Here is a 27,897-nt window from a genome sequence, read left to right on the forward strand (position 1 = left end):
TCTCCAGACGGTAAGCAATACGGCATTGATGGTTAACAAACCCGCTAATCCTAGGTGCAGACTCGGCGGAAACGTCTTCTCACACTTCCAGACGTACTTCAGCCTCTTCTCGTAAGCAGCCCTAATTGATTCAACGCTCAACTGCTCATGTTCGCGACAGGCACATCCAAGTCTGAAGAGTCCAAAGACGACGACGATAACGACGAGATCGTACGCGTCGTCAACCCACAACCTGCAAAAGCCACTTTGGTCAAGCGACAACACATATCTGAACCCCAGACTTTGCCTCAACCTTCTGCTCCCAACTCGCGGCCTACGTCACAGCGTGCCAAGAGCCGCAGCTCATGGCACACCCTTTCCCGACGCAGCATACTGTGCTCTGTATGAGTGCTGCAAGTTTGATTGCTTTGACCACAAAGGCTCCATTTTTCGACCTATTGGAGAACCTCTGCACCTTGCATTTTAGCGTGATTTTACATCGGCCAAGGCGTTTTGGCAATACAGCGCTTGGGGCCGACATCTTACTACTCTAAACTATTTCATTCTTATATCACGACTGGGAAGGATTTGAGCGTTTAAAGGAGCACAAATGACGCAGGAGTCCTGGCGTTTTTGCAAGTGTTTCAGCACACGACATTAGTGAGCATGGTCCACCGCAAATTTTACACATCCACGTAGATAGTTGCCAGTAGCAATCACGACAATCTTATGACATGGCTTCTTTCGCACGCTGCGTCGACTCGTCTCTGTTTCGGCAAACATAGGCCTCGCTCGGATTCTTCGATGCATCCCAAGCATGTTATCGATGCAGACCCACATGGCTGGAAGTGATACATGCGCGACGCATGCAAGGCGCAAGCCACAGACGGGACAAGTTCCGAACCTGGTCAGCAATACAGTGTATTGCAGTAGTCGGCGCTCCGTTGGCCCTCTAACAAGAAATCGGACATTGTCCGTGTCAAACAGGCTAGTGGAAGGTGGTCGCTGCGCGATAAGGTGCGGCGTTCCCGGGTCTACCGCCTAGGCAGCCAGCCATTGAACCAGGAACGTGGCTTTCGGATGCAGGGTCGCTATCTGCGGCCCAGTTCACGGGCCATGAATGAGACGGTCCGTCTCAGACTCTCAGCTTGCGTGATAGCAGACCATGTGTGAGATGTCTGCTTTGCTCGAAGACACGACGACGACGACGGCACGATACACAAGACCTGTAGCACAAGCGGGCGTCAGGTGGAGACGGGTATGGCGGCCGTTCCTGACGATCATCCGTGCTGGTAACGATGGTTTCGATTACGCGAACGGCCGAACGTCCACGGAACGTCTAAACCCAACTTTGTCCGCGGGCTTCCAACTCGTCAAAATGCCCATGCACGACTCGTTGACAAATTGTCAGCCAATTTGTGACGAGCCGCTGAAGCTTTCGACGTCGCCGTCATGGCCAGGTGTATGCCTTGGGTGAACAGACACCTGGGACTCGATTTGACATGGCGCGATACTACCAGGTACCGGGTCCATCGTATCATCGGGGATAAATGGTTAAATGCTTCGGTCCCAGATTGGCGACACACGGGGCCCCTTTGAAGGACGTCATGCCCCGGGTTGATCAATAGCGTGACGCGACGCCGAGGTTTTGGGTCGCGAGACTGTGATCTTCACTCTCGGACCCTGGGACTTGAAGCCCCCCGTGTTGATCACCGTGGCGATCGCATGCTTGGATCAAGTCGAATGCAGGGCCGGCAGCCAAGTTTGCATAGCACAAGTTGTGCGAGCTAGCTATCGATAAGCCCTTTGATCGGGCTGGAGGCCACTCCCGAAACTCCGCAACTCAGAGCGCCAGACACACCTGCAGCCCCGCTATGAACCCTTCAGAGCGGACGAAAGAGGCACTTCTCGGTATGTGCCATATACGCTATGGAGATGCAGACACACGAGAGCCCGTCAAGCGCATGCTAACCCTCTTGCAGCAAAGACCGAGGCACTATGCACTTCCATTGTCGACAACCGGAAAGATGACCCATGGGGCGGCGACGGCTACCTCTCCACCATTCTTCGCGCCGTGAAGATGCAGGATGCGACCGACTACTCGGAAGACGACACACGAACCGAGTTTCCGCCGGCATTGGACTATGCAACGTCTGCACAAAGGGAGCTGGTCATTAGAGAACAAAGTGCTGCCTTGGTGCGTCGCAAGCTTCCATACCGCACGCCAGCTTTCCCAACGCAGCGGGGCTGGGCTAACAGTGCGTAGATCCGAACGGCACAAGGCATCTCCACCCTCATCCGCGATTTACAAGAACTCTGGCTCTTCGGCGGCCTCGACACCCTCTCAGACCCCGCAGATGAAGAAGCGAACCGGACAAAGGCCCTTGCGGTTGCGGAGATGATTGAAGCCTTGGCTAAGCAGGGACCCGGTGGTGCGAGGCAGAAGGAAGATGGTACAACCAAGAAGGAAGAGACACACTGCGGGTCATGAGCACACTGGGCTATTGGCGTCTGCTCTGTTGGATGTGGACGGTGGATCAGAGAGGAGGCGTAGCGGACGAGGACGAGCGACACTTGCGTTTAATACCCGAGCACTTTCTTACATCAGCACCAGGAATTACCATTTGACCCTCAACCAAACGCTTTTGCCCAAGTAGCCGCTGCACTAGTGTTGGAGGCTTTCTGTAGGGGCTGGCAGAACACAATCGGGCGACTGCTTTGAGCTCCCCGAGAAGGGGAGATTCCATCGTACCGTTTAATGCATTGTCGTTCCACTATCCACTATAGAGGGGTTGGGGAATCGAAGCAGCGATCAACGACAACCCAGCAATACGGAACTATAGCTTAGCTGTCACGTCTCTACTATATGTTTGCTAAGGCAGTCACCTGAAGACGGAAACGACGATAGTCGAGAGAGTAGGTGCATTGAAAGTGAGAGGAATAGGTCCAGTCATTTTGCATAATTGATCTTCGTCAGCAAGCTGAGTACATCGTCAAGACTAGCTAAACGTATTTTTCATTGACATCATCGCTCTCATGACACTTTGATGAGAAGACCAGGGATGATATATGATGAAGCCACGCGCGGTAAGGTTACGATCGAAGCCTGCGATCTGCTCGTTTCGTACATGCTGTGTTCAAATAGACTTTTCGTAGATTGGATATTGGAGATCAATTGTTGGCCTAAGGCCTTTCCGCTCTATATCTTACTTGTCCACTCTGATCTTCATACCAAAGTCATTCAGTGTCTTCACGTACTCATCTCCCAGTGTTGCGGGTGTAAGAATGCCACCTCCTAGCTTACCCGCCTCGCTGTCCTCTAGCCTGCCTCGGAGAACGACTAAGGCGGCGGCACTGAGTGTCATCGCCGTGGCAACATACCCACCATGTGCGACCTCGAGGTTGGCAATCACCTTCTTTCCGTCCCCAGTGGTGCCAACACCACGGTAATGCATGAAGTCATCCTTCATGCTCTCTTTCGACGGTCCTTGGCCTGGGCTTGGGATGACCATCTTGAAGACGGGTTCCAACAACCAGCGTGTTACTGGTATGGCAAGCAGAACGGCGACTGAAGTAAGAACGACCTTCTGTGCTAGCCCAACAAAGAAGCTGGGAGCACGCGCGTACTCGTTGAACCGGAATTTGGGACCATATTGCAGGGTGTCGTCACCCGAAGACTGGTACAGACCCCACGAGCGATGTGCAATGCATACATCGACGCTTGCCATGAGCCCAGTTGTCTGGATGCCTCCAAGCTCAGGAATACTTTGTAGACCGAAAAGACTGTATGGAAAGCTTCCCGACGGTGCTGCGACGACGTTGTCTGCGCTAACCGGCGATAGCGAGTATGGGTGCATCGACTTTCCGAGATGACTGAGTGAGTATTTCTTGAAGAGTTCCAGCATAGTAAGGGATGTTCCACCACTGATTCCAGATTTGAAGTCGTAGAGTGTCATGATGGCGCGCTCGCAGGGTGCGTCGTAGCGCTTGCGCACCTCGCGTGCGAGGACGTACGCCATGATGTCTGCAGGAACAGAGTCGAGACCACACTCGGGGATGACGATGGTCTTGTTCTTCTTCGCAAGCTCATCGTATTTGGCAACCATGTCGTAGATCCATGGCACCTCACCAGTGGAGTCTAGATAGTGTGTGCCGTTGTTCACACAGGCGGCAAGGACAGGCTCGCCATAGTGCATGAAGGGGCCCACCGTCGTGATGATGAGCTTTGTCTTCTTAACAAGCGTTTCTAGCTGTTGACGCTCGAGCTCGCATGTCTCGATAGCTAGGTCTCGTTAGCTGACCCGTCTCAGATTTTGTCCGTCACATATTTGTAACGCAGATTCTGTCGCCACATACCTGGCTGCTTGCGATCTGGCTTTAGCTTCGTCAATTCGTCGACTACAGCTTGAAGTTTCTTCGCATTGCGTCCAGCAACAGCCCACTTGAGATCATCCGGCAGATGGGTAGTCACCCATTCCGCAACGAGTTTTCCGGTATATCCGGTTGCTCCCAGCAAGATTAGCTCATACTGTCGCGATTCTTGAGCCATCCTGATGAGGGTGTGTGATTGAGCAAAGAAGAGACGAGGAGACAGGAAAACGTCAATCGGGGTGCAGCTAGGGGAAATTCCTAATCATTGAATACTACGCGACTCGGACAAGACCCTTCTTTTGGATGCCTGCGGTCATGCCGAGGCAGGCGCCGGCGTGCGCGGTAGATACAATATCTGCACCGCTCGCAGTACGCCTCATAAGAAGGAAGGCTGCATCGCGAGTGTTGCACTACAATACAGTTCAAGATCAAAATGATCGTCAGCTAACGATACCACGTACAGAGTAAGCCTTTACATAGATCACGATGTGGACATGCACTATTCTCGAAATATTCTAAGCGCCTTGGCAACAGACGCTGAATTTGAGCAATGCCCCTCCACGCCGATGAATTGCATTCCTCACCGCTATCCTTGAATGGCTTTTCGGCCTCCACACAAGTTGTTGTACTCCAATCGCACGACTGAGTCATCTCTCTGGATCGGGCAATGAAGGCAGAGAAGCCTGGTGGAGGAGCGCGACAGTGCAGATGAAGCGGTCTGCTTTCTGCGACACCCACGTTTCTCGCAGTGTCGCTAACATGCAAATCTCACAGGAAGACCTGACAGCAGGATTCAAGATGATGGTAGCTACATGCAAGAAGCCGCCGCAAACATACCGCGAACTCACATCGCCCGCGTCGCGCGGTATCCTCGTCCGGCGCCTACAAGGTCGCCCGAGGCGCTACACGTAGAAATACAAGACCCGTTACATTGCTTTACTTTGTCCATACAAAGGCGGAACTTTCGAGTCGTCTTCCAACGCAGTATCGAATATACAAGGGCTGGCATTGGTAGCGCTGCACGTCACCATACGCCGAGGGAGCTTGCGCTGCAGACACATTGTTCGGCCCATCAACACCAGATTCAGCAGCTGTCGTTATCTTATCAGTGCATTCCATAGTGACGTCTTCTCGCGAAGATAAGATTGTCCAGATCTCCAGTCCGTCCGGCCTTGTATGCGCGGCCTTCCCACTTCAGAATGCCCCATAGACGCGAGACGGAAACCGATGCGAGCACCTTGAAGCTAAGCGCGCCTTCCGTATGCATACCACAGCGCATCTGACACAATCAAGAGTTGAAGAGATAGCGAAGCGGTTGAACTGAAACATATTTACACCATAGGTAACCACTCGGTGACATCGCAAGTCATCCGGACTGCTCCTTCGGGTCCCGAACACGTGGTAAGGTAAGCGCGAAGAATGACTGATCATCTAGCATCTGCCCGCCCGCAGCAGCTTTGGATCTCGTCACGCATTCTACACTACCAAAGGCGCCACTAGTCTCCACTTGGGCATCCTCTTCCTGGCAAACATCACGGGTTTCCGGGGTTGGTTGCGACTGCCTAGGAGTGTGGCTGCAGGCCAAGCCACTAGCGTCCGCTACTTAAACCACAGTCCCCGCTCTCTCGACTTGATCATCTTCCCAACTTATGAATCGCGTCGACGAGTACTTCCGCTCTTTCACTTCCAAGCATCACACCAATGGCCGAGACGTGTATAGTCTGCCTCGGCGATCTCGTCCCCCTCGACGACGGCCCTACCGCCACCGCATCATCGCTGGCGACCAAGCCGCTTGAGGATGGCGCTGAGGTCGACCTCCAATCACATGCCAAGGATAAGATGGCGGCCGTAGAGTCTACCAAGGAGGACGATTTGGTCGCACATTTACTGCCATGCGGCCACGATCTGCACAACGAGTGCCTCAAGCCCTGGGTCGAACGAGCGAACAGTTGCCCTATATGTCGAGCCAGTTTCAACATGGTCGAGCTCAGCGCGCGCGTTGGAGGTATGTCAGTCCTGGATGCTACGGAGCCCTGCGGTTGTGACGCTGCTATTGTTGGCTGATAGTAGCCTAGCTACTGGCTAAATGGTCAGTCAAGCTCAGCATGACCTCTACCCAAACCTACAATGTCTTGCCGCACAAGGTGGCTCTGTCGACATGGAATTTCGACTAACAACTCACCAGGACCCAAACTATCCGAGTACGCCGTGCAAGACAAGCAGCAAGTGGCCGATATCGATCCGTCCATGATCATCGACGACGACTACATACTGGAGGATGACGGAAGCTACGATGCATGCATGGTCTGTGATGAATTCGGCGACGCATCGCAGCTCATGTACTGCCATAGCTGCGAACAACTCTGCCATGTCTTCTGTGCTGGACTCGACCGGATGCCATCTCGCGGGCCCTGGTATTGCCAGGGCTGTGTTGAGAATCCTAGTCTGCTGGAAGCCGCGTCCCGACGACGACCTGCAGTACGAGGTCCCGCTGCCTGGATCAACGGCCGGAGCCGTGTGCCGCGTCACAATCATGCCCCTGACGAATGGGTGGGCGTCTGGCAGAGCGTCTGGGACCGATTGCAGTTTGACATCGAGTTCCCCTTTGACGAGGAAGAACAGTCTGAGAACCAGTCAGATGCCACGCGACGCGATGACCGTAGATGGGAGCAGCGCATGCGAGTCGCACGACAGGCCGGAGCCGGCACTCGCTTCCAAATCGCCACTGACAATGTTGTAACCGGTCGACGCCGCAACTCCAACGCCGCTACACGACCGACGAATCGAACGCTTCATCGCGAGCCACCAAAGACACCGAAAGATCCAGAGTCACAGGAAGAACTGCGGGCGTGGAACCAATTCGAGAAGGCGCGCGAGCAGCTAGCCCAAGGTGACGCACGTCCTGCCCCCAGCGTAGCGAGCACCAGTAGCCGAAGAGGCCGCAAACGCAAGTCCATCGACTCCTCCCCTGCCGATTCTGAGCCTCGCGAGCAGAAGCCAGAACGCAAGCTCAAGCGCCCTCGAACCCGTATGCACCTGGACAACGGAGAGTCATCGTCGGCAGCCGCACGCCGCAACACGGTGGCTAGCACTCACGCTCCTGCTGCTGCATCATCGCCCCCTGCAGTTCCAACCGGTGAGAGTTCAACTCCCGCGCCTGGTTTTCTGCAATCGTTGCTTCAGGAGGTCGAGGTCGACCGGTTTGCCGAGCGCGACAAGGAGATCGCCGCCCCACAGCCCCGGCGCATCATCGTGGAGCGCGCTTGTTCTCCCCAACATTCCTCCCCAGGTCTGTCGCCGGTCTACCAGAAACCTCCCGGCATGTCCACACCGCCGCCTCTTAATCTTACTCGCACCACATCACCTGTACAACAGGACCAGCAATTGTCGCCAACCTACTCGCCGTATTCCCCTGCAGACGACGACCGCCCCGGACGTCGCACACTCGCGCATCGCTCTGTCGGCCTCAGCAGCCCCCCTCGCTCGAAGGACTCGTCGCCTAGCCGGCCGACCCTCTCGTATTCTACCAAAGCTGAACTGCAGCGCATGGTTACAGCTGTGTTAAAACCCATTTACCTGAAGAAAGAAGTCACGAAACAGGAGTATACCGACGTCAATCGCGACGTATCACGTTTGCTATACGAAAAGGTTGGTGAAGCTGGTGCTGATGCGTTGGCGGATCAAGACACGCGGGAGAAATGGCAGAAGATGGCGACCACTGAAGTTGACGTTGCGCTGAAAGCTCTTCGGGCCGGTGGAGCCTCGCTTTCGCCCTCTGCTGAAGATTCTGCATCATCGTCCTCATAAGGGGACTACAAGGGACGGATCATTCAGGCGTACGGATTGTTGGGAGGAACAGATATATGATACCACGGATCTCTTTGGGCCTGCATTTATGGAGTTGTCGGTAGCGCTTAGTTGTTATAGTAGTCGTATCTGCGACGTAATCCAGGAATCTTCAGCCGGAATTCGGCTTTTACGATTACCAAAAAGATATTGCAGTCCTAGTCATACATCTTACGCTTACATACATCTGCCCGGGAACTACAGACGGGAAGTCATCGATGGCTTTATAATTGATTTCTATCTAATCGTAGGTATAGTCGTGGAAGAAGTCGCGCAAGCTGACACCTGTACCTTCTACGCTTGACATGGCTCAGTGCCCCTACGCGACTCTTTTAATAGTCCTGCCTCCGATACCCGTCACCGCGGTAGTCACGCTGAGAATACTCTTGTTGAGGGTAGCCTTGTTGTGATGGTGGGTACTGCTCCGAACGATAGTCTGGAGGTCCTTGATGGTAACCCTGTGTAGGTGGGGCATGGTGCTCATATCGGTAGTCCTGAGATGGATATGATTCAGGGCGGTGATGTTGAGGTGGTTGATATTGCTGAGGAGCATAGCCTTCATGAGGTGGCCCGTGATGCTCGGGTCGATAGTCTTGAGGCGGTGGGTATTGTGACGCCTGATGATCTTGGTACTCGCGTCTAGGGTCCTCTCGGTATTGATCATGGCTCTGGTACTGTGGGGGGTTGTTGTATCCCTGCGGCACATGTTCCTGTCCACTGTAACTGCCAGACGGGGGGGCTGGACCATGGTCACTGTGTGGCGGTTGCGACGGAGGTTGGTACCCTCCTCCCATGCTTGTGTTCGCAGTCGGAGATCCGACGCTTACGTTCTCGTTTCCGATGTCGTCTGGGACGTTGATCTCAACGTCAGGCAGGTACCTTTGTACTTTCTGTTCTACCATGCCCTGCACGAAGACCCAGCTCTGACGTTCAAACTTGCGATGACCACCATTGACTACACCCAGTATGCTTTCTCGAAGTGTCTCTTGTACCTTTTGTACCAAAGCACGGATCTTGGAGAGCAATTTGGACTTGATGTCATCTCCAAACCCGCGATCTGCTGGACCGGACGCATCGCGGTCGAGCTGTGAATCGAAAGGATTTCCTCCTAGTATCTTCTCGAGCGGACGTTGGAATTGATCAGGTAACAATTCGAATAGTTGTTTCTCGATTGCTCCGAGGATCTTGCGGAACTCCAAGCGAACCTAAAGATGGGTGTGTCATGTCAGTATTTTTCTCACACAAATCTCGTGGAGGGATATTACTCACTTCTCGGTGGACTTTGGCGAGACCCGTGCTGAGCTTGTCACTGATGACGCGGGAGAAGCCTCCACCACTACTGCTCTCGCCATCACGACTAGAGTCATCAAAGCCTCTCGAAGTCTCCTCATTGCTGCTCTTTTTGCTCCCGAACAAATTTCCAAGGCCCTTTACCAGGTCGCCCACCTGTTCGGCAATTTCGGCTTTCGCACCATCACCCAAGTCACGCGTGCTTGTGTTTCCACGAAGCCAGCGCTTGATGTGTTCCAGGGCTATGCGGGTAAACTGCTCAGCGAGAGGCGCGTGCTGTTGACGTAACTTGTCACCAACTGTCTGCTTGATCTCTGGGCTGATAAGTCTCGCCTTCTCCTCGGGGTTCTGAGATGCGTCCTTGATTGTGTTACTGATCATGCCGAGAAGACCCCCAATCTCAAAGGACTGACCACCCTTTGACCCTCTTTCGTCGAAATGATCTTGCACGACATTCAGAGCCGATGAAAGGAAACCTCGAGCTCCAGACGAGAAATCCCCGTCTACAGATCGAGACTGCTCTGGGCCTCCTCGGTTCCCCTCCGTAAGATCGAATATATCGCGCAAATCCCCGCCCGCTTCATCAGAAATCTGACCGAAGCTACGCGTCAACTTGGCGATTTCATCCGCAAAAGGCAATGACTGTCCACCATAGGCGTCGGGTGCTGCGTCATTGAGGTTCCAAGGGCCCGATCGGCTGCCATCCGACGAAGACGGCCTGTCTTTACCGAACAATGAACGAAAAGCGTCTACGACCTGGGTTTCCAGGCTGTCGATAGTCTTTTGTTGGAAGATTTCAAGTTCGGAGGCGATGCGGGGCTGGATCTGAGGCGCCAGCGAATCGACATAATCGTCGACCTTTTGCATCAAGACGTCGGGAAGACCGCGCGAAGACATGATCTGCGAGATTTGTATATATTTAGGTTGAGAGCTGCCACGGATAGAGCAGGATGGTTTAATGCTTGCTGAGGTAGAGTATAGATGAAGTAAGGTTGGAAAGTGGCTGGTGCAGGTGATAAGTGGCGTCAGCCAAGACAGGCTAGTAACGAATACTACCTAGGCACGAGCTTCAACTGCCTCTGCTCCACGCAAATGCACTACAGTCACTAAATGTGTTCGTGCACATGTGACATTACTCAGAGGCCGAATTCAAGAACCTGAGGTTGAAGAACGATGCCTTTGATTTGCTGATATGCCGTGCGATCCGACCCAGACGAACGTGACGGCCTGGCGTCCGTCATCTTACCCGCAAGTTCAAATCAAGAAAGTCCTAAAGACCGTAAAACGAATCGCTATAAAGAAGAATTGAGCGTAATCTCTCAAAGAAACAGTTCACTATTTTCCGTCACCATGAGCAATATAAAAGTTGCAGGCCCTCCAACTACAACCAAGGCAGACAGCGCAGCCGGATCTCAAACACATCGCATACACGAGTCTCCACACAAACCGACTGCCGGTACCATGCTTCTTGCATTTACAGGAAATCTAGCCTGCTGGATCATAACAGGCGCCATTGCCTACGTGTCACCCTCGTTACCAGTCAACGACGACTTCACGTGCCTCGTCATGGCGTTTTTGCCGCTAGAAGCATTCGCAGTCAGTTATCTCATCTTGACAGCTTCGGACAAGGGCTGATTATCAACAACACCGATTGCAAGCGCAGCCATTGCTGGCTTCGGCATAACAACCGCGTATGTCGTTTGTTGGACTGCATGGAAGAACTTTGCGACTTTTGCATTCTGGGTCGAGGCTGGCGTCTTCCTTTCTCTCATTGTTGAGATCAGGTTCCGGCTTTTCCAATCGGCAGAAAGAGAGATTGGCGAGTTCTTGGACTTGTGAGAAAGGAAAACTGGCCGTTTTTTTAGAAGCGCGGTGGCTTAGCATCTCCCTCACGCACGAGCTTCTAATCATACGGTAGAAGAGCGAGTTTCGTTAATAACTCATACGCATTTTCATCTGGCCTATATGACTTGCTACCCAACCTCAAGCAACGGCTGGCTTCTATTCGTATTCCGCATAGGCTCTTTGCACCAATTATACCCGATTGGAGCTACAACAACAAGGGATCATGAGCAGAACCTCAGGGTCAAGTGTGCGGCGCAATTGAGCCACGGCTACTTCGTCATCACAACGGAATGTTTCACTGCGCATCGCAACTGGTCGATAGGATGGGCTGATAGACGAAGGTGGTCTGGACGGAGGATGCCCATCTCGTAGCTGCTAGATCGGTTGAGATATTGAGTTTACATGTCTTCTTCGCCGATGGAGACGACTAAGAAGACCAGCATTTGCTATCGGAGTCTTTCATTAGGGTTCGTAAGTTTAGTAGATCTTATGAGCAATGCCGACATCATCCCTTTGGCGTTGCCGTCATGGAATCTACTCCTAGACAATAGCCTCAGGCCTCTCGACCCTCTTCTTCGCCGTACCCACACCTGCATGGCCTCTTTCCTGATCCTTGCCCAGCCATGGCTTCAACGCCTCACCAACCATACTCTGTCGCAGAAAATAGATAACCTGGCCAATAATAATGAGGACAAAGGCGATGGGGTACATCCAGTGAATGTTCAGTCCGAAGACCTTGACACCAATCGCCACACCCCAGAAGCTTCCTGTGAGAAGGGATATGTTGAAAAATGCAGCGGAGCTAAGACGGAACAGGACCGGTGCAAGGGAGTAGAAGAGGGAAAGTATGAGTGTGTATCCGGTAAGGTAGCCTCCAACCTTGGCGTTCCAAGTCGCACTGCGGAAGGCGGCGCGGTCGAAGATACCCGCTTGCGTACCGTTGATGAACATGCCCCAGAAAGCAAGTTGGCCAACAACCTCATACAGCGGCCGTTCGGAAACCAACCACTCTTCAAATACGTTGGACAGACCGTAGAAAGTGGCGCCTAGAAGCGCAAAAAGATCGCCCTTGACTTGGTCCGTAGCGCCAAAGTTGTTGGTACCGGTGATGTGATCAGAGCCGAAGATTACGCCTAGACCGCCGATGCACAGAAGGATGCCGAAAATTTGCGTGTAGTGGTAGCGGACCTTGAGGAAGAAGAAGGAAATTATTACGACAACGGCGATGGCCCAGAAGTTGATCAATTGGGCGCTAAGGATGGTAGTCTAGTCGTGTGTCAGCATGCAAGTCTACGCGAGAGAATGGACAGGAACCTACGTAACGATAGGCCAGAACGATGAAGTAGTTACCCTCGACATCCATGAAGGCAAGGATAAAGAACCGCCAGCCGTCTTTTATGACGACTCGTCCCCATTTCTTGAAGCCGTACTTGTAGAGTGTATACGATGTGTAGATTATGTTGAGGAGGACGTAGTTGAAGAAGGACTGGAAGGCGGGTATCGATGTACCCTCTTCCGCGAGCAGAGACGATAATGTATTTGTACCGGTGATGCAGAGAGCGAGGACTGGAAGTAATACCTTGTCAGTCTACATTTCGAACATCCGAAAATGGCGTGTTTGGTGCATACCCTGCCCAAGGACCAACGTGATCCAGAATTGTTTCGTCTTGAGGTATTGGAACCAGCGTCCTTTGGTCTGCGCATCGCGTTCTAGAACCTCATTCCCGGCCGCACCGTTATGCGACTCATTCTCAGATGTCACATATGTGCCAGCACCGGTTTTGTCATGAGCTGCCTCGGGCGCGTAGTGGCCGTGATGAGCATCTTGAACGACCACGCCCTCAGCAGGGTAAGCTTGAATCGGATTCATGACCGCTCTCTTGATCCTGGAGGGTTCGAAAGCGCGGGAACTGAGCGCGCAGGCTTGACACTGCTATCGAGAGCCTGTCGGCAAGATCGTAAAACTTAGCGTGGTGAGGTGGAGCTTTTCGCAATTGACGTGAGCGCAAAACTCCAGAAGTCGCTCACGGTGGTGTACAGTTGCGTACGATTTGGCGGCTGCGAGAGGTTGCAACTCATTCCCCAAGTGGGGGTCCGCCACATTTTAAACAACGAGGGCTGCCCTCGTTCGTTCTCGCCAGTCGCGTCCCTCGCTCCGGCCACCATGCGCGGTGGTGAAAAAAGTGTGCATGGCCTGCTGTCCAGAGCATGGGAGCTCCGCTTGTTCTTGCCTGGGTGGGGTTAAGCCTCGGAGACTAATGTACCCTTGTGGAGATGGCCGGTGCGAGAGCATGTCGATGTACGCGTGCTGAGACTAGGCGAATCCCGATGTTGCTTTTTCGTGCGTTATCGTGCATGCTGAATGTGAAAAAGGCTGAGGGATTTGATCGTGAATGGACCGGAGGCAAGACTACGTGGTGAGATTGCATGGCTTTAGCGAAGATCGATCATTGGGGTGGGGCATGCAGCTGCATCCACGAGCCCGGATGGAACTACTGTCACAAATCCAATGCGCTCGCCACAGTGCATGCAGAAACTTCGGGCATAATAGTGATGGGCCCGAGCACCTAGTGAAAGGAAATAATAACGGCGGACGGCAAGTGGGGCTCGTGTATAGCAATGCAGGTCACTGAAGCGAGGTGGTGCGAGAGCAAAGTTTCTTTAGTAGGCTATCTAGAGGGGAGAAGGATACGAGGCTGTCATCGCGACTGGCCCAAATATGTGTCGGAAACAGGAGTAGAGTTACCTACACGCCGTCTAAAACAAAACAAAACAAGACAAGCAAGGTCAAAGGTAATGACTGACAACAGTTGGACATTCCGCGTACTATTACCATGCACGTGTCGCTGCAGTCGAGGTTCTATTCGGAGTCCTCGTCGTCGCTGTCCGCATTCTCAAGCCACTCCTTGAACTGCTCGGCCGACTTGCGGACAGACTTGCTGACCTTGAGGTCGACATACTTTTTGCTGGCCTTGGAGCACCAACCCTTGAGCTGGTCTTCCGAGACGAGATCGTTCTCGTACACCTTCAACAGGATAGCCGAGACTTGAGGGATGAGCTCGGGCTTGTCGTTGCCGACAAAGCGCTCAATGCCACCAAGGAAAGCCTTCTCATGCTTGTCCGAGGTGATCATCTTCTTGAGCATGGGAGCACGACCATCCATCTGCTTGACGATCTTCTCGGTGAAGAGGGTCTGGGGAATGACGGTAAGTGTGCGGTGCTTGGTTTCGATGCCGAGCTCCTTGGCCTTGACGTAGATGTCGACGTTGTCAAGCTTCTCAACACCGCCCTTCTCCGCGCCAGTGTCGATGATCCACTTGCCGAAAGTGTCGTAGCTGGAGCCGCCCTCGTCGTCATCCTCAATGACAAGGGCACGCTTGAGGTCGTCGGGAAGGTCCTGGGCACGAGCCCTGATGGCGGCCTCCGAGGTGTCGATGGACCACTCAACTTCCTTGGCATCCTCCTCCTCAATCTCCTTGGCGCCCTCGTTGATCTGGCGGGTCAGCTCGTCGTCGCTGCCGGCCTCGAGTGCCATGTCACCATCGTCACCGTTCTCCTCAGCGCTGTCACCGGGACTGCCGCCGTCGGGGGAGGTAGCCTCGCCGCGGGCTTCAGCCTCCTTGCGGGCACGGCGCTCAGCCTTCTTACTGGACTTGTCCTTCTTGCCCTTCTTGGGTTCGTTCTTCAGGATGAAGGAGCTGAGCTTGAGGCGGGGGTCTACGTCGGAAATCTTTCCGCAAGCCTTGCAGTCGAGCGTGATGTTGCCATCTTTGATGTGCACGTCGGTCTCGGGGTTCTTGCACTTCTTGCAGAGGACGAACTTGGAGATGAAACCGTCGAGGTAGTCCTGGAGCTTGCTGGCGTCGTGGGCGCCGTTGATGATCCAACGGTCGTCGTTGGGGCTCGTGTTGGTCTGGGCGCCCAGCTCGAAGCCAAAGTACTTGATGACGTGAGCGGGCGGGCGGGCGAGGGACTGAGCGACGCTGCTCAGGTTGACGATGACGGTCTTGATGCCGTTGCCCTTGCCTTCAATCTTGGACTGGATGCGCTCCATCTTGTAGCGGTAGAAGGGGTCGGTGACATCGCGGCGGATGTTGACGGTAGCCATGGCGACGGTGGTGCGGGGACTGGGCGAGGGGGTGGTTAATGGTGGTGCGGCGGGCGGGCGAACGGGGTCGGATCAGCTATGTTGACGAGGGCCGAAAGAGACATGCGCAGAAGCAGTCTCTAGTACGTGTGGGTTGGGTGTGTGTGTGCGACTCGGGGTCAGGAGGGGCAGTGGATTAGCCGTTGGTTTGGTGGATGATGCTGCTTGGTATCCGCATACAGCGAAATTTTTGCAGTTTGGGGGGAGGTTCGACTCGGAAGGCGTAGCGTTGGCGCGAATACATATACTCCTGTTGTCGTGGGCGACTCTGAGGTGCGGTTGGTGCTTGGGGCCTGGAGGCGGATGTCGAGGTGGCGGTTCAGGCAGGTCGCGGGCGGGCGACGAGCAGGCGGTTGGGCGGATAGGGCAGAGTGGGCGGGTGCTGTTGCCAGTGGCAGTCACTGGTGTGGGCGAGGTCGACGGATGGATTTTGGCTGGTTCCAAGGGGAGTGTGTGCGGGCTGCGGGTGGTCGAGGGAGGTTATATGGGGTCGCGGCCTTTAGTTTTTCGAACTTGCCGAGCCACGCTAGCAGAGCGTTCTACCGTGCATACCAAACGCCCCCATCAGCCCCGCCCTGACTCAGGCCGTCGTGCGCTGCCTGGCTTTGTCACTTGCACATGGCGACGGACAAAGCGTCTGGGCGTCTACACAAACGGCGGGACATCAAACAGCTCTGCGGTGCGTTCATCGATACATGCAGGCAACCGGGGAAGCGTTTGACAGTTGCTATGTGGCCTGTATCCACCCTGAACGCCCCGCATCTCGCGGCAAACACCACCAGCCATGTCGCATCTAGCAACGTGGGCCAGCGTGTTGGTCGCCCAGCAGTCGTCGTTGAACAGGTCCAAGGCTCGCAGCAGCCTGTGTGGCTTAGTACGTCGACATTCGCTACCAGGTCCTGCAAAACCAGCCGCAGACTTTGGCGAGCCGCGCCTAGATTGCGTCACACCTGCTAGTTGCTTTTCGAACATCCCCCATTCAACGACGACGAGCTCGAGCATTCTGCCCCAGCTGCACGCCGACTTGCCAAGATGACTAGGCAGGAAGTAGACTACTCGCTGTATCTCGTGACAGACTCTACAGAGGCCATCCTCGGGAACCGAGACCTGGTCGACGTGGTTGAGCAGGCGTTACTAGGAGGTTAGTCAGCCGTAATACAACATACCACGATGTTGATCGACATGTGCAGGTGTCACCATCGTCCAATACAGAGACAAAACCTCCGAAACCAGCATCCTCGTCGCGACAGCAAAGAAGCTCCACGAAAAATGCAAGGCACACAACGTCCCTCTGCTCATCAACGACCGCGTAGACGTCGCCCTCGCAGTGGGCTGTGAGGGCGTCCACATTGGCCAAGATGACATGAACGCCCACGAGGCCCGCGGTATCCTAGGCGAAGACAAAATTATCGGCGTCACCGTCTCGTCCATCCAGGAAGCGCGCACAGCCGTCGAGCAAGGAGCAGATTACCTAGGCATCGGCACGATGTATGCCACGAATACCAAAAAGAACACCAAAGACATCATCGGCATCACCGGAACAAGGAAGATACTGCACTATCTCGACCAAGGCACCGAAGCAGAGAACAAAGTCAAAACAGTATGCATCGGCGGCATCAACGCCTCAAACACCCAACGCATAATATACCAACTCTTTGCTCCAACTCCCGCCAACGCAAACCCCAAGACCATCAACGGCGTTGCCATCGTATCTGCCATAATCGGGACTCAAGACCCCAAAGCCGCATCTTCGCACCTCACCCATCTCCTCAAGACAGCTCCGCCCTTTGCCCCCCAATCCATACTCCCACACTTCTACCACCAAAACCCCCGCGACGAAATAACCTCTGTCCTCAAAGCCGCCATCTCAGCAACCAAAAAGGTAAAAAGAATGAACCCCCTCTCCCACAACATGACGAACCTCGTTGTCCAGAACTTTGCCGCAAACGTCGCCCTCTGCGTAGGCGCAAGCCCCATAATGGCAAACTACGGCGCCGAGGCCTCCGACCTGTCTAAACTAGGTGGCGCGCTGGTAGTAAACATGGGCACCGTGACACCCGATGGACTGGCAAACTACCAACAAGCCATCAACGCGTACAACGCCGCCGGCGGACCCATCATCCTCGATCCCGTGGGCGCCGGCGCAACTAGTGTACGACGAGACGCTCTAGCCCAGCTCCTCGGCGCCGGGTATTTCGACTTGATCAAAGGGAACGAGAGCGAGATTCTCGCCGTTGCACGTGCAAGTGGGTATACGCTTGAAAGTTCGAGTCAGCAACAGCGAGGTGTGGACTCTGGTGCTTCACTCTTCTCGCTGCCCCAAAGGGCGCATATCGTTTCCCGGCTTGCGGCTCGCGAACGCACGGTTGTGCTTATGACGGGGGCTACGGATCTTGTTTCGGATGGCGCGCGCACGTATGCGGTGGCGAATGGACATGAGTATTTGGGGAGAATCACGGGGAGTGGGTGCACGTTGGGTACCACGCTATCTGCGTATCTGGCTGCGTACCGTGAGGATAGGCTGTTGGCTGCTGTCGCGGGTTTGCTGCATTATGAGATTGCGGCAGAGGTTGCGGCGCAGAGGGAGGATGTCAGAGGCCCGGGGACTTTTGTTCCGGCTTTTCTGGATGAGTTGTGGAATCATGGGGAAAGGGTGGTGAAGGGCGATGTGGAGTTGAAGGATGTGGCCAAGGTGGAGTTCGTCGAGGACATGGAGGATCCTGGGTTGGTGGAGGATATGTAGAGAGCGTAGAGGCCACGAAGGTGTACATGAGGAGTCTTGAAGCACACAAGCAGTACGAAAGCGCAAATGTAGATGGCCAATCTGGGTATTCCTGGAGAAGAAAAGGGACTAGTACTGCACCTTTTACTTGTCACTCCCAGTCCTTTATCGTAACACAAACGCTCACTGACTTCCAACATAATATGATCGTACATTCCTGTGTCAACACTAACGCCAAATACGTCTACCTTGCTTTTCTGTACCGTCCCTGATTCATTTCTGCCTTCAAAGCATCCTGCTGATCCGGTAACGGCGCTCTTCTCCTGATACCATCTGCACCTACACCCGCAGTTCCACCCTGCCCACCCGCAAACCCTTGCTGTTGTTGTGGCGGCGGGGGCGGACCAGGCCATCCCGGTGGCGGCGCACCCATACCGCCAGGTGGTGGAGGGAAGCCCGGGAATCCGGGAGGCGGCATGCCTGGAGGAAGTGGTGGCATACCAGGGGGCATGCCTTGTGGAAAGCCAGGAAAGTTTGGTGGTGGAAAAGGAGGGGCTCCGTTGGCGTTTGGTGGAGGAGGTCCGTGGCCATGGGGTATAGGAGGGGGTGGTAGGGAGCCAGATGCGATGAGTTGTGCAAGGCGGGAGGGGTCCATGCCGTTGAAAGGAGGAATAGGCGCACCGCCCGCATTTGGTGGGGGTGGAAAGGGCATACCGCCTGGTGGGGGTGGGATTGGTGGATGATTTGTGCCCCCAATACCCGGTAGAGAACTCGAAGTGCCATCTGGTGCTGTGTTGAGTCCTGGCAGCGAAAGACCAGGTGGGAGGAAGCCACCGCCTGGGTTCTTTGAAGGCATCTTCTGGTCGACCAAGCCTTCTGCCTCGTCTTCTGCCTCCTGCTCTTCTTCTTCCATCTTTTGCCGCCTGCCCTGACCGCGGTCGAACGTGCCTTGCGCCTCTGCTGCTGCTTGGCCAATGTGGTAACGGTCGTTGACGTAGTTGGTGTCGCCTGGCCGTGGACGCGTCCAGAAGCGCGTGACCCTATCGTTGGAGCCCGAGGCGAGGATGTGGCCTAACGGATGCCAGTCCATGGTCCAGACAGTGAAGTCGTGAGCATATTGCAGGCTGTGCGCGGGGTATATGGTTTGTGAGGGGGCGTTTTGCGAGTCGGCGGCGTCGTAGGGCGATATCGAGGGTGCGACGCCGGCGGGAGGGTTCTGCTCGTCGAGGAGATAGTGGTGTATGCTACCATCGACGCCGCCGGTAGACAATAGGTTCTTGTGCATGGGATGCCATGCCATGGTGATGATGTCCTTCTCATGTCCCTTGAGCAGTAAGACATCGCGCATCATTCGGAGATCAAAGATGCGGGCTGTGTGGTCACGGGCGCATGTTGCTAGCATGTTTCCTTGGACGGGCTCGAACATGGTTTTTGATATTGGGTTTTTATGTCCATGAAGCGTCGTCAGACAGCGCCCTGTGCGCGGGTCCCAGAACTTGACCTGGTGGTCCTTGGACCCTGATACTAGCAGTCCCTTGTGCGGATGCCAGTCGACCGACTTGACCTCCCACCCGTGTCCTGTCAACGTCGACTCTTCTGTACTCGACGCAAAGTCCCAGATCTTGAGCGTGGTGTCGTCGGCGCATGTGACGAATTTGGTGTCGGTCGGCGCGATGGACAGGCCTCGCACAGCTTCGGTGTGGGCCTGAATCTCTTTGACGTTGTTGAAGTTGGTCTGCCAGTACTTGACGACACCGGTCTGGTCGGCTGACAGGAGCCAGTCGTCGGTGGATGTGTATTCGACGGCGCGGATGGCAGCCTCGTGGGCCTGCATAATAGTCTCGAAGTTGAAGCCCATGCCGTTCCACAGCGTGAACTCGCCGCTGGTCGAGCCTGTGAGCAGGCGGCGGCCCTCTGGCGTCCACTTGACGACGTTGATGGGGTGCTTGACCTTGTTCAGAGACGAATGCACGGCTTTGGCAGGTATCGACTCGGCGGCGCTGGCGACACGTGCTGCGGGCGGCTGCATGTCGACGATGTAGCTGGCGCTCGGCCGCTCCATCTCTGGCGCGGGCGCATTCTTGTAGCGCGGGCGGCGGTTGCGCATCCACTGGACCGTCGTCGAGCCATAGTCGGTCACGGCGCCTGTGGTTGTAGTCAGTCTATGAATCCTGCGCATGATGAACAGGCATACTGACGTTTTGGTCGGGGCCGCAAGCCTCCCTCAAAGTCCGGACGATGGTATTCGCGCTCCATGGCGTGCTGCTGCCGAAGACGCCGTTTACTCGATCACCATGGGGGGCGCGTCGGGTGCGAGGTGGTGAGTCGGGGTGCTGCGCAGGTGTTGTGTGCAGTGGAAGCGCGTGCCTCGTCGCGTTGGACGTGGGAACGTCGGCCACAGCCCAGCCACAGCGCCACACTCGACACCTGGGCGCGCTGCATCACCGTGCAGATCCCCGCTCACCAGACTCCCAACAGAATCCCGCGACGCCCTGATAACTCTATCGCCATTGTGCCAGAACCCTCGGCCATGGCGCGCTTATCCCGACTACAAATCCCCCGCCGCCCTCTCTCTGTCGTCCCTCGCTGGCTGTAGTTGCTTCCGCCCGAGCCATTGCGCCCAACCCTCCGCCATGGCCACCCTCACCCAACTGGCCGCCTCTTCTGCCCTCGACATGCAGCACGCCAGCTCCCCGGTGTACCGCGGAAAGACCGCTCCCACTCCCAATGGCACCACCAAGCGTGCGCGCGACACCAAGTACCGCCATGTCTTTGCGACGCACTCGGCGTCGCGCACCTCGTGCCTCAGCCAGGAGAGCGCAGACAAGGTCCCGAGCTTCGTCGGCTTCAGGAACCTCATGATCTTGGTCCTGAGTACGACGCCGCCACTCCCGGCAGTAGCCGCGCATCGCTGACCACTGCAGTCGTCTCCAACCTGCGCTTGATGATCGTGAACCTGCAGAAGTACGGCGTCCTCATCTGTCTGTCCTGCCACGACTACCGCCGCTCCGACGTCGTCACCGGCCTGCTGCTCTACCTGCTCGTCCCCGCCCACCTCTTCGTCACCTACCTGATCGAGCTCGCCGCCGCCTGGCAGGCCAACCGGGCCTACGCCCGCATCTCCCACCAACGCGACCAAGACACGCCCGCCAGCTACGCCGCCGCCCTGCGCAGCTTCAACTCGACGTGGTACATTGTCGCCTTTTTCCACAGCGTCAACGCAGTCGCCAACCTCTACATCGCGACCAAGTACGTCTACTACGACATCTACCACCCGGGCATTGGCACCCTCTGCGAACTGCACGCCGTCATCGTCTTCCTCAAGTGCGCTTCCTACGCACTCACAAACCGCGACCTCCGCCATGCCTACCTGCACCCCAAGCAGGCCGATCCGCTGCCCGAGCTCTACAAAGCATGCCCATATCCGCAGAACATCAACATGAAGAACCTGTGCTACTTCTGGTGGGCACCCACCCTCGTCTACCAGCCCGTCTACCCCCGAACCGACACGATCCGCTGGGACTTTGTCCTCAAACGTCTGGCCGAACTCGCTGGTCTCAGCATCGTCATCTGGATCGCCTCCGCCCAATACGCCGCGCCGCTGTTGCAGAACTCGCTCGACAAGATCCTCACGTTGAACTTTACGTCTATTGCTGAGCGCGTCATGAAGCTATCCACCATCAGCGTCTTCTGCTGGCTGTGCGGCTTCTTCGCCCTCTTCCAGTCCGCTCTCAATGCGCTTGCCGAAGTCATGCGGTTCGGCGACCGAGAGTTCTACGGCGACTGGTGGAACGTCTCGTCCATCCGCACCTACTGGACTACCTGGAACAAGCCCGTGACCAACTTTATGCGCCGCCACATCTACTCACCTCTTGTCGGCCGCGGTGTGCCTCCCGCCCTGGCCCAGATCCTCGTCTTCCTCTTTTCTGGCGTCCTGCACGAACTGCTCGTCGGCGTCCCCACACACAACATTATTGGCGTAGCTTTTGCTGGCATGATGTTCCAGATCCCGCTCATTGCGCTCACAGATGTCATCCAAAAGGTCAAATGGATCCAGGGGAGGGTTGCAGGTAACATGATTTTCTGGATGAGCTTTTGTCTCGTCGGACAGCCACTCGCGGCGCTGCTTTATTTCTTTGCCTGGCAGGCAAAATATGGCAGTGTAAGTAAGAGTGTGGGGGAGAGTGCTGTGAATGTATTCTATCGGCGGTAGTGTACGAATTTTTCCAGCTTCCGCGTAGTGAGCTTGTTGTTGTCATTTTTGTGGACGTCCAATACAACTCTATCCCATCCAGTCGCAAAAGATACTTTTCATTGTCGGATTGGCGTGTTGAATCACCAATTATGCGTTGCCTAGCTCACCCTGCAATCTCCAACAGTCCTCCCTTGACCCTGCGTAGCACGCGCACCACTTCCTTGTTCAAGACCCTCTCGACCCTCTCAATCCACAGGCCATGAACGCCTCTCTCACTACCCACATCAGCAAACCCTCTCGCCCTCTTCACCACCTCTACCCTTTCCTGACCACCCCAACTCATCACCACTTCACTCGCACAGAAGATGCGCATACCGAGCGTAAACACCTCAGCTTTGGTACTCCAACCCAGCGCGCCGTCACCTTCTCCCTCGGCTGTTTGTGTGAGTGCGGTGAGACCGTCGAGTACCCAGTTGGTCAGATCGGTGCGCAGGCTCAGCGGCACAGCAGAGGCAGACAGGAAGAGGAGAATGCGCGACCACAGCATAGTGTCCAATGTGTCGTCTTTGTACAAATTCTGCTTCTCCTGCGCAAAAAGCGACGTATCTTCCTTCCTCTCCCGTGCAAAAGTGTTGGCGAATGGCGTGGAGAAGAGACGATGGGGTGAGGGCGTGTTGGTTAGACGGCGTATTGCTTCCTTGGCGAGGAATCGTGACGTCGAGAATGCAGACACCAGGTACGCCCCCAGCCGGTGCGTAGTCAGTATCGGTACCGTGTTCTTGAACAGTCGGTCGCCCTGTGAGCGTAGGAGAATGCCTGCTGTGGAGGCAGCTAGATCGCGTATTTCGTCGTCATCGTCGTTGAGGAGGTCGTAGAGAACGATGGCTAGCCCAAGGATCAGAGGTCCTGTTTTTCCTTTGGGGGCCAGGGAGAAGATGGAGTTGAGCGCGGACAGGGATTGTATGGCTGCGTAGCGAGTGTCGAAGGGGTTGGTATCGATGGTTGTCATGCGTAGCAGGCGAATGTAGCGTGCGATACGGGCGAGAACCTCGTCACAGTGGAGTGAGTCGCTGGTGTAAGCATGGTCGAGGAATGAGCCTAGAAGATGCAGGGCGCTTTGCATATTTGATGGTGGGCCATGAACGCACTGTGTTTCCAACCTTGTCAAGGTGAGCATGACTTGATCTTGCATCGTCAGGCTGAAGAAGTCGCTTTTCAAATGGTCCTTGGTAAGAGCGTCGGCGAGAACGGCTTGCGCTTTCGAGATGACTTCTGGGTCGCAGGCCTCCAGGGCTACACGATGGATATGCGCTAGGACCAGCGACAATGGAATGGTTAGTCCGTTGGATGTCTGCATCTGTAATATGGAGTCCATCGTTTCCAGAGCTTCCATGCAGGTATCCGGATCCTCGTTTGCGAGAAGCATGAGCGCATCGCCAATGTTTTGATAATCGTCCGAGACCATGCTGTGAAGCGAATTTTCACGCAGAATGATCCGGTCAACGAAGTATACCTGTGCGAGGGATGTCCTGAGTAGATCATCACCGTGGTGATCACTTGGTCCGATATTGTACTCCGGTCCAATGGCTATGGACGTAGTGAGGTCAATCCACGCACTAAGTATTGTGACAGCGGTCGCTCTTTGCAGCATGGCCATGCCGCAGAGGCTCACAACATCGAGAAAGGCGGCTCGTACGAAAGGACAATTACTCGAAATGTACCAACTCGTTGCGTGTTGGCCGAGCTGCTGCATCAACGATGAGAAGTGTTGCAAAGCTGTCAGAAGTCAACAGCTGAATATTTAGTTTCTGCTTCCGACACCACTTACTGCATTGGTTTTCGTCTCGCAACAGCTTCCTCAGCAGGTACTTGACTACTAAAAGCCTTCCATGCTGTTCATTGTGATCGCTGGTAACCGTATCTAGAATTGGAGAGAGTTCATGGTAGCTCTCGTTAGTAGTACCCAGTGATACATATGTTCTGGCCGCCATATCTCGCATATGCCAATGCGGGCTCGGTAGTAAGTCCCTTACCAAGCCGCGGATCTTGGTAAGATCTCCCGGCGGCCGGGCCTGACGCAAGATCTGGAGAGCGGGAAACACGCCTTCAGCACCATGGAGATCCATTGGCGAACTGCCACTCTCGGGTGTCTCCATGATTTTGAGATCGCCGCTTGGCTCAAGCAGTTCAACCAGGATCTTCACGAGACTGGGATAGTTGTCGTAGGAGAACCGAGACGTTTTGGCTCGCTCTCGTTCTTTCCAGTCTTGAGCTTCGTCGCTGCCGAGTAGTCGTTCGATCAGAGCTTTGAACAGCATCAAGCTGCAATTGCGAAGGGGCCATCTGAGTGCGCGTTAGCTTAAAAACTGTAATGTCTGTGTAAGTGTCACTAACATGGACGAGCTTAGAGTTTTAGCAGCAAGCTCGAGACCCTGCCCGATGTACGTCTCCGATGCAATACTCAGCTTCGAGGTCGTGAATATTTCCTTGATGCAGTTCAGAGCATGCACCTGAGGAAGACGGCTTTCTTCTATATTTGTGCTTTGCGCCTCCACGAGAGTTTCGGCGACAAGATCTGTGACAGCTCGAGGGAAGAGTTTGCCTCCTGTTTGTGGCTCAGCTGCCAGTAGAGCGGACATGGCTGCTGGTATGCCCGCCGACCTCCGAGTGATGGCGTCTGACTTTGCTTGGATGGATCGTAGCGTTTCCTAGAGACTTTTAGTTTCCAGATCACACCGACGGTGGCTGTACAAACCTGATACCACATCTCTGGTAAAGCACGTAATGTGGATATGTTCGACAAGACACAGCGGCGACAGAAGACTGCAAATGTCTGAGAGACTGTCGAAAACGCACCGCGATGACGAAGCTCCAGTAGCTGAGTGAAGCAGAGTCTGCCGAGCTTTTCGAAGAGTTCTGGAGTCACAAGGTCGTTGTCACCGTCACCTACAGGAGCTTTGAGGATGATCGTTCGTAAAAGCACACTGATGAAGTTAGCAGTGTCGGCTGTGTAGTCGAGGAATCAATACCTAGCCTCCTTCAGTCCTCTCCATGAGTAACTCAGAATCTCTTTAGTGTCTAAGCTACTCTCATCTTCTACTTCGTCAGGAACATGGCCTTCCGGTGCATCCGCACACAGAACGTGATAGACGCAGGACCACAGACTCTCTATGCCTGTTACGATGTCCCCATGCGCTTTTTTCCAGTGCGCAAACTGATCAGATGGCAAGCTCGAGACGAACGCGTAAAAATCGGGTTGATCGGTCACATATCGTAATGCAGCAAATGTACCATGTACCGGTCGACCATCGACGGCTCGTGGAAGATCGCTGCGGGCCAGAGTCAACGTTTCGTCGAGTTGTGTTCTCAGATATTCGAAGAGGTGCTGCTTGGAAGAGAAGTGTTCGCCAGTGGGGGCACCTGGATCATCGCCAGCCAACGCAAAGATCATCCCGTAAGCACGCGCAACACCGTCCGCTTGATCCGCTCGCCCTGTTCGGAGCATGGTAGCCTCCGCTCTCGTAACGAATCGGGGAATCATTGACATGATGCGTTTCTTATCGGTTTGCGGAAGCGCAACTAGACATAGCTGCAAGACCGTTACAGCCGCGTCTCGAACATCGTCAAAAGGATCCAGTATTAAATCGAGCAGTATTCGGCACAGCTTCTGGTTTCCGAACTGGAGACCGTGAGCCCAGTTTAGCTGACCTTGCGCAGACTTTGAGAGACTGGTAAACGGTACCCCAGGATCTATCCCAGATCGTAATACGATGGTGATGGACCGTAGTGCGGTGATGCGGCTCTGGTAAGAGGCAGTTGGGCGCAGCTCCCACTCAAGGAACTGCACATACCAGGTGATGAAAGCTAGGGACTCAGAAAGCGAATCTTGTCGCGGAACCCGCGCAATTGAAACATGTGGGCTAGAGCTTGTCGCTGGGAAAGGGAGGCGTCTCTGGTCTGAAGAAGTAACCTTCGTGATGGGTTTTGCTAGAGTAGCCGTACTAGCTCTCAGACGATCAAATAGCTTTTGTGTATAACCATGCACCTCCCGGCGGAAATTTGCATCCGTGTCGGTATGAAGATGGGGGAGGTTGCGCTCCAAGGCCTGCAAAACACCGCCACTCATAGCTTTCGTGACAGAAGTAGAATACACGCCCAGGAACATGCCTGCAAGCCTGACTTCTGGTTCCGAGTCCGCCATCCAGGCTCCTGATATGTCGTCCGGCAAATAGAGCGCCCCGTCACGGATTTGGATGGTGCTTTGAGCTCTATGATCTAGTACAGAGATGAGCGAGTGCCTTTGTTATTGATACATGCCAATCACATCCACTTACCATTATCCTTTACGATGCTGAGTTCCTTCCCAGTTGCGATCGCTGCTAGGAGTATTCTGAACTCTTCTAGTCCACCAAGAGATGATGTGCGCCTGCCGGACTGGCGAAGCTGGCTGGGTAACGCATGCTTATACGGAACATGGGACTCGAAATTGAGATATGCGAGGAACCTTAGGTACTCAGAGAGATTGGGTAGAAAACAGTGAGGGAAGACGTGAGTCTTAAACTCCTGGATCCGGTCTGGCCAGTCGCGCAACGTCTGCATCACCGGCTCTATCCAGGGAGGTAAGACTAAGCCATCGTCGGGGTGTTCGTCGTAGTTTGCGAGACGGCGAGCCTGTAGTAAGTAGTTCTTAATCAAGTGTCCCGCTGAAAGGGAAGTATCATGATGCACGACCCAGGCAAGGAAGGATGTGAACACTGTTCGCGAAGTTACCGGCCCCTGGATGGCATCTGATGTTCGCTTCAGCTGCTCGTCGAACAGACTGACCAAATCCGTGATGGAAATCACATCCCGCAGCAGGAAATGCGCAAGGCCTTGCAAAGCTGGTTTAACTTTGATGCGGTCTTCTCGCTCACAGATGATGTCCAGGAATGAGGTCGTAGCTCGTGTCCGAAGTTCGATTGTACGCGCACTCTGATCTTTAGTAATGACACCCGTAAGGACCAAGAGCATCTGCCTCATCGACTTGCCCTTTGCATCTCCAGACCGCTGAAGATATATGTTGAATACTCGCATCCATATGGAATCATCTAGGATCGCCTCCCGTGCATAGGCGCAGTTGGAAGCCGCGCAGTACTCAATGATTGCGCACAAGGCATTGGATGCGGCTGCTCGATGGCTGTTCTCTAGTTCTGGGAGGTCTGCAGTTTCCAAAGCAGGATCGAGAATAACACGAAGCTCTCTACTCAGACGTTAGTGGGGTTCGGCATCGACAAAGCAAAGCTCACGGACTTTGCGTCCTTACTTCAGAGCAGTTGCAGGCTCTTTCTCCGCGAAATTAGGCAACATTTTCGCCACATTCTTGGCCACATCTCGCAACGCCTTGTCAGAGACCGGGACTTCAGCAGCTGGTGCGGTTCCTTCTGCCATGGCCCTGAAGATTAGCGATCTCGCACGGGCGTCGACAGTTCTAATTAGTAGGTCAGAAAGACGAGGGCTGGAGAT

The 27,897-nt window shown here is 54.7% G+C and overlaps 10 protein-coding genes across 10 annotated transcripts; 4 read left to right on the top strand and 6 right to left on the bottom strand.

The window, feature by feature from the left end:
- Positions 1 to 1,853: 1,853 nt before the first annotated feature.
- J4E79_000144 (uncharacterized protein) lies at positions 1,854 to 2,470 on the top strand (the record flags this gene model as incomplete). The annotated part of the gene is made up of 3 exons (XM_049349062.1): positions 1,854 to 1,890; positions 1,962 to 2,176; positions 2,246 to 2,470. 3 exons carry the CDS (start codon positions 1,854 to 1,856, stop codon positions 2,468 to 2,470), a joined length of 477 nt encoding a protein of 158 aa, XP_049215849.1.
- A 715-nt stretch (positions 2,471 to 3,185) lies between these two features.
- On the bottom strand, positions 3,186 to 4,528 carry J4E79_000145 (uncharacterized protein; the record flags this gene model as incomplete). The annotated part of the gene is made up of 2 exons (XM_049349063.1): positions 3,186 to 4,261; positions 4,336 to 4,528. 2 exons carry the CDS (start codon positions 4,526 to 4,528, stop codon positions 3,186 to 3,188), a joined length of 1,269 nt encoding a protein of 422 aa, XP_049215850.1.
- A 1,523-nt stretch (positions 4,529 to 6,051) lies between these two features.
- Positions 6,052 to 8,157, top strand: J4E79_000146 (uncharacterized protein; the record flags this gene model as incomplete). Its single annotated transcript, XM_049349064.1, has 2 exons — positions 6,052 to 6,355; positions 6,536 to 8,157. 2 exons carry the CDS (start codon positions 6,052 to 6,054, stop codon positions 8,155 to 8,157), a joined length of 1,926 nt encoding a protein of 641 aa, XP_049215851.1.
- A 358-nt stretch (positions 8,158 to 8,515) lies between these two features.
- Positions 8,516 to 10,383, bottom strand: J4E79_000147 (uncharacterized protein; the record flags this gene model as incomplete). The annotated part of the gene is made up of 3 exons (XM_049349065.1): positions 8,516 to 8,935; positions 9,024 to 9,401; positions 9,466 to 10,383. The coding sequence occupies 3 exons, from the start codon at positions 10,381 to 10,383 to the stop codon at positions 8,516 to 8,518; spliced, it is 1,716 nt and encodes a 571-aa protein (XP_049215852.1).
- Positions 10,384 to 11,871: 1,488 nt separating this feature from the next.
- J4E79_000148 (uncharacterized protein) lies at positions 11,872 to 13,201 on the bottom strand (the record flags this gene model as incomplete). The annotated part of the gene is made up of 3 exons (XM_049349066.1): positions 11,872 to 12,597; positions 12,650 to 12,897; positions 12,961 to 13,201. 3 exons carry the CDS (start codon positions 13,199 to 13,201, stop codon positions 11,872 to 11,874), a joined length of 1,215 nt encoding a protein of 404 aa, XP_049215853.1.
- Positions 13,202 to 14,191: 990 nt separating this feature from the next.
- Positions 14,192 to 15,439, bottom strand: J4E79_000149 (uncharacterized protein; the record flags this gene model as incomplete). The annotated part of the gene is made up of 1 exon (XM_049349067.1): positions 14,192 to 15,439. One exon carries the CDS (start codon positions 15,437 to 15,439, stop codon positions 14,192 to 14,194), a length of 1,248 nt encoding a protein of 415 aa, XP_049215854.1.
- An 823-nt stretch (positions 15,440 to 16,262) lies between these two features.
- On the top strand, positions 16,263 to 18,221 carry J4E79_000150 (uncharacterized protein; the record flags this gene model as incomplete). The annotated part of the gene is made up of 3 exons (XM_049349068.1): positions 16,263 to 16,352; positions 16,436 to 16,619; positions 16,669 to 18,221. The coding sequence occupies 3 exons, from the start codon at positions 16,263 to 16,265 to the stop codon at positions 18,219 to 18,221; spliced, it is 1,827 nt and encodes a 608-aa protein (XP_049215855.1).
- Positions 18,222 to 18,444: 223 nt separating this feature from the next.
- Positions 18,445 to 20,456, bottom strand: PAA1_1 (Polyamine N-acetyltransferase 1; the record flags this gene model as incomplete). The annotated part of the gene is made up of 2 exons (XM_049349069.1): positions 18,445 to 20,345; positions 20,399 to 20,456. The coding sequence occupies 2 exons, from the start codon at positions 20,454 to 20,456 to the stop codon at positions 18,445 to 18,447; spliced, it is 1,959 nt and encodes a 652-aa protein (XP_049215856.1).
- A 377-nt stretch (positions 20,457 to 20,833) lies between these two features.
- J4E79_000152 (uncharacterized protein) lies at positions 20,834 to 22,413 on the top strand (the record flags this gene model as incomplete). Its single annotated transcript, XM_049349070.1, has 2 exons — positions 20,834 to 21,074; positions 21,125 to 22,413. The coding sequence occupies 2 exons, from the start codon at positions 20,834 to 20,836 to the stop codon at positions 22,411 to 22,413; spliced, it is 1,530 nt and encodes a 509-aa protein (XP_049215857.1).
- Positions 22,414 to 22,558: 145 nt separating this feature from the next.
- J4E79_000153 (uncharacterized protein) lies at positions 22,559 to 27,822 on the bottom strand (the record flags this gene model as incomplete). Its single annotated transcript, XM_049349071.1, has 7 exons — positions 22,559 to 24,171; positions 24,224 to 24,738; positions 24,790 to 25,103; positions 25,151 to 25,379; positions 25,425 to 26,670; positions 26,730 to 27,634; positions 27,698 to 27,822. 7 exons carry the CDS (start codon positions 27,820 to 27,822, stop codon positions 22,559 to 22,561), a joined length of 4,947 nt encoding a protein of 1,648 aa, XP_049215858.1.
- Between the last annotated feature and the right edge of the window lie 75 nt (positions 27,823 to 27,897).

The sequence above is a fragment of the Alternaria viburni genome (assembly GCF_023758015.1).
Source record: "Alternaria viburni strain BMP 2772 chromosome Unknown scaffold_1, whole genome shotgun sequence".
Taxonomy (NCBI): domain Eukaryota; kingdom Fungi; phylum Ascomycota; class Dothideomycetes; order Pleosporales; family Pleosporaceae; genus Alternaria; species Alternaria viburni.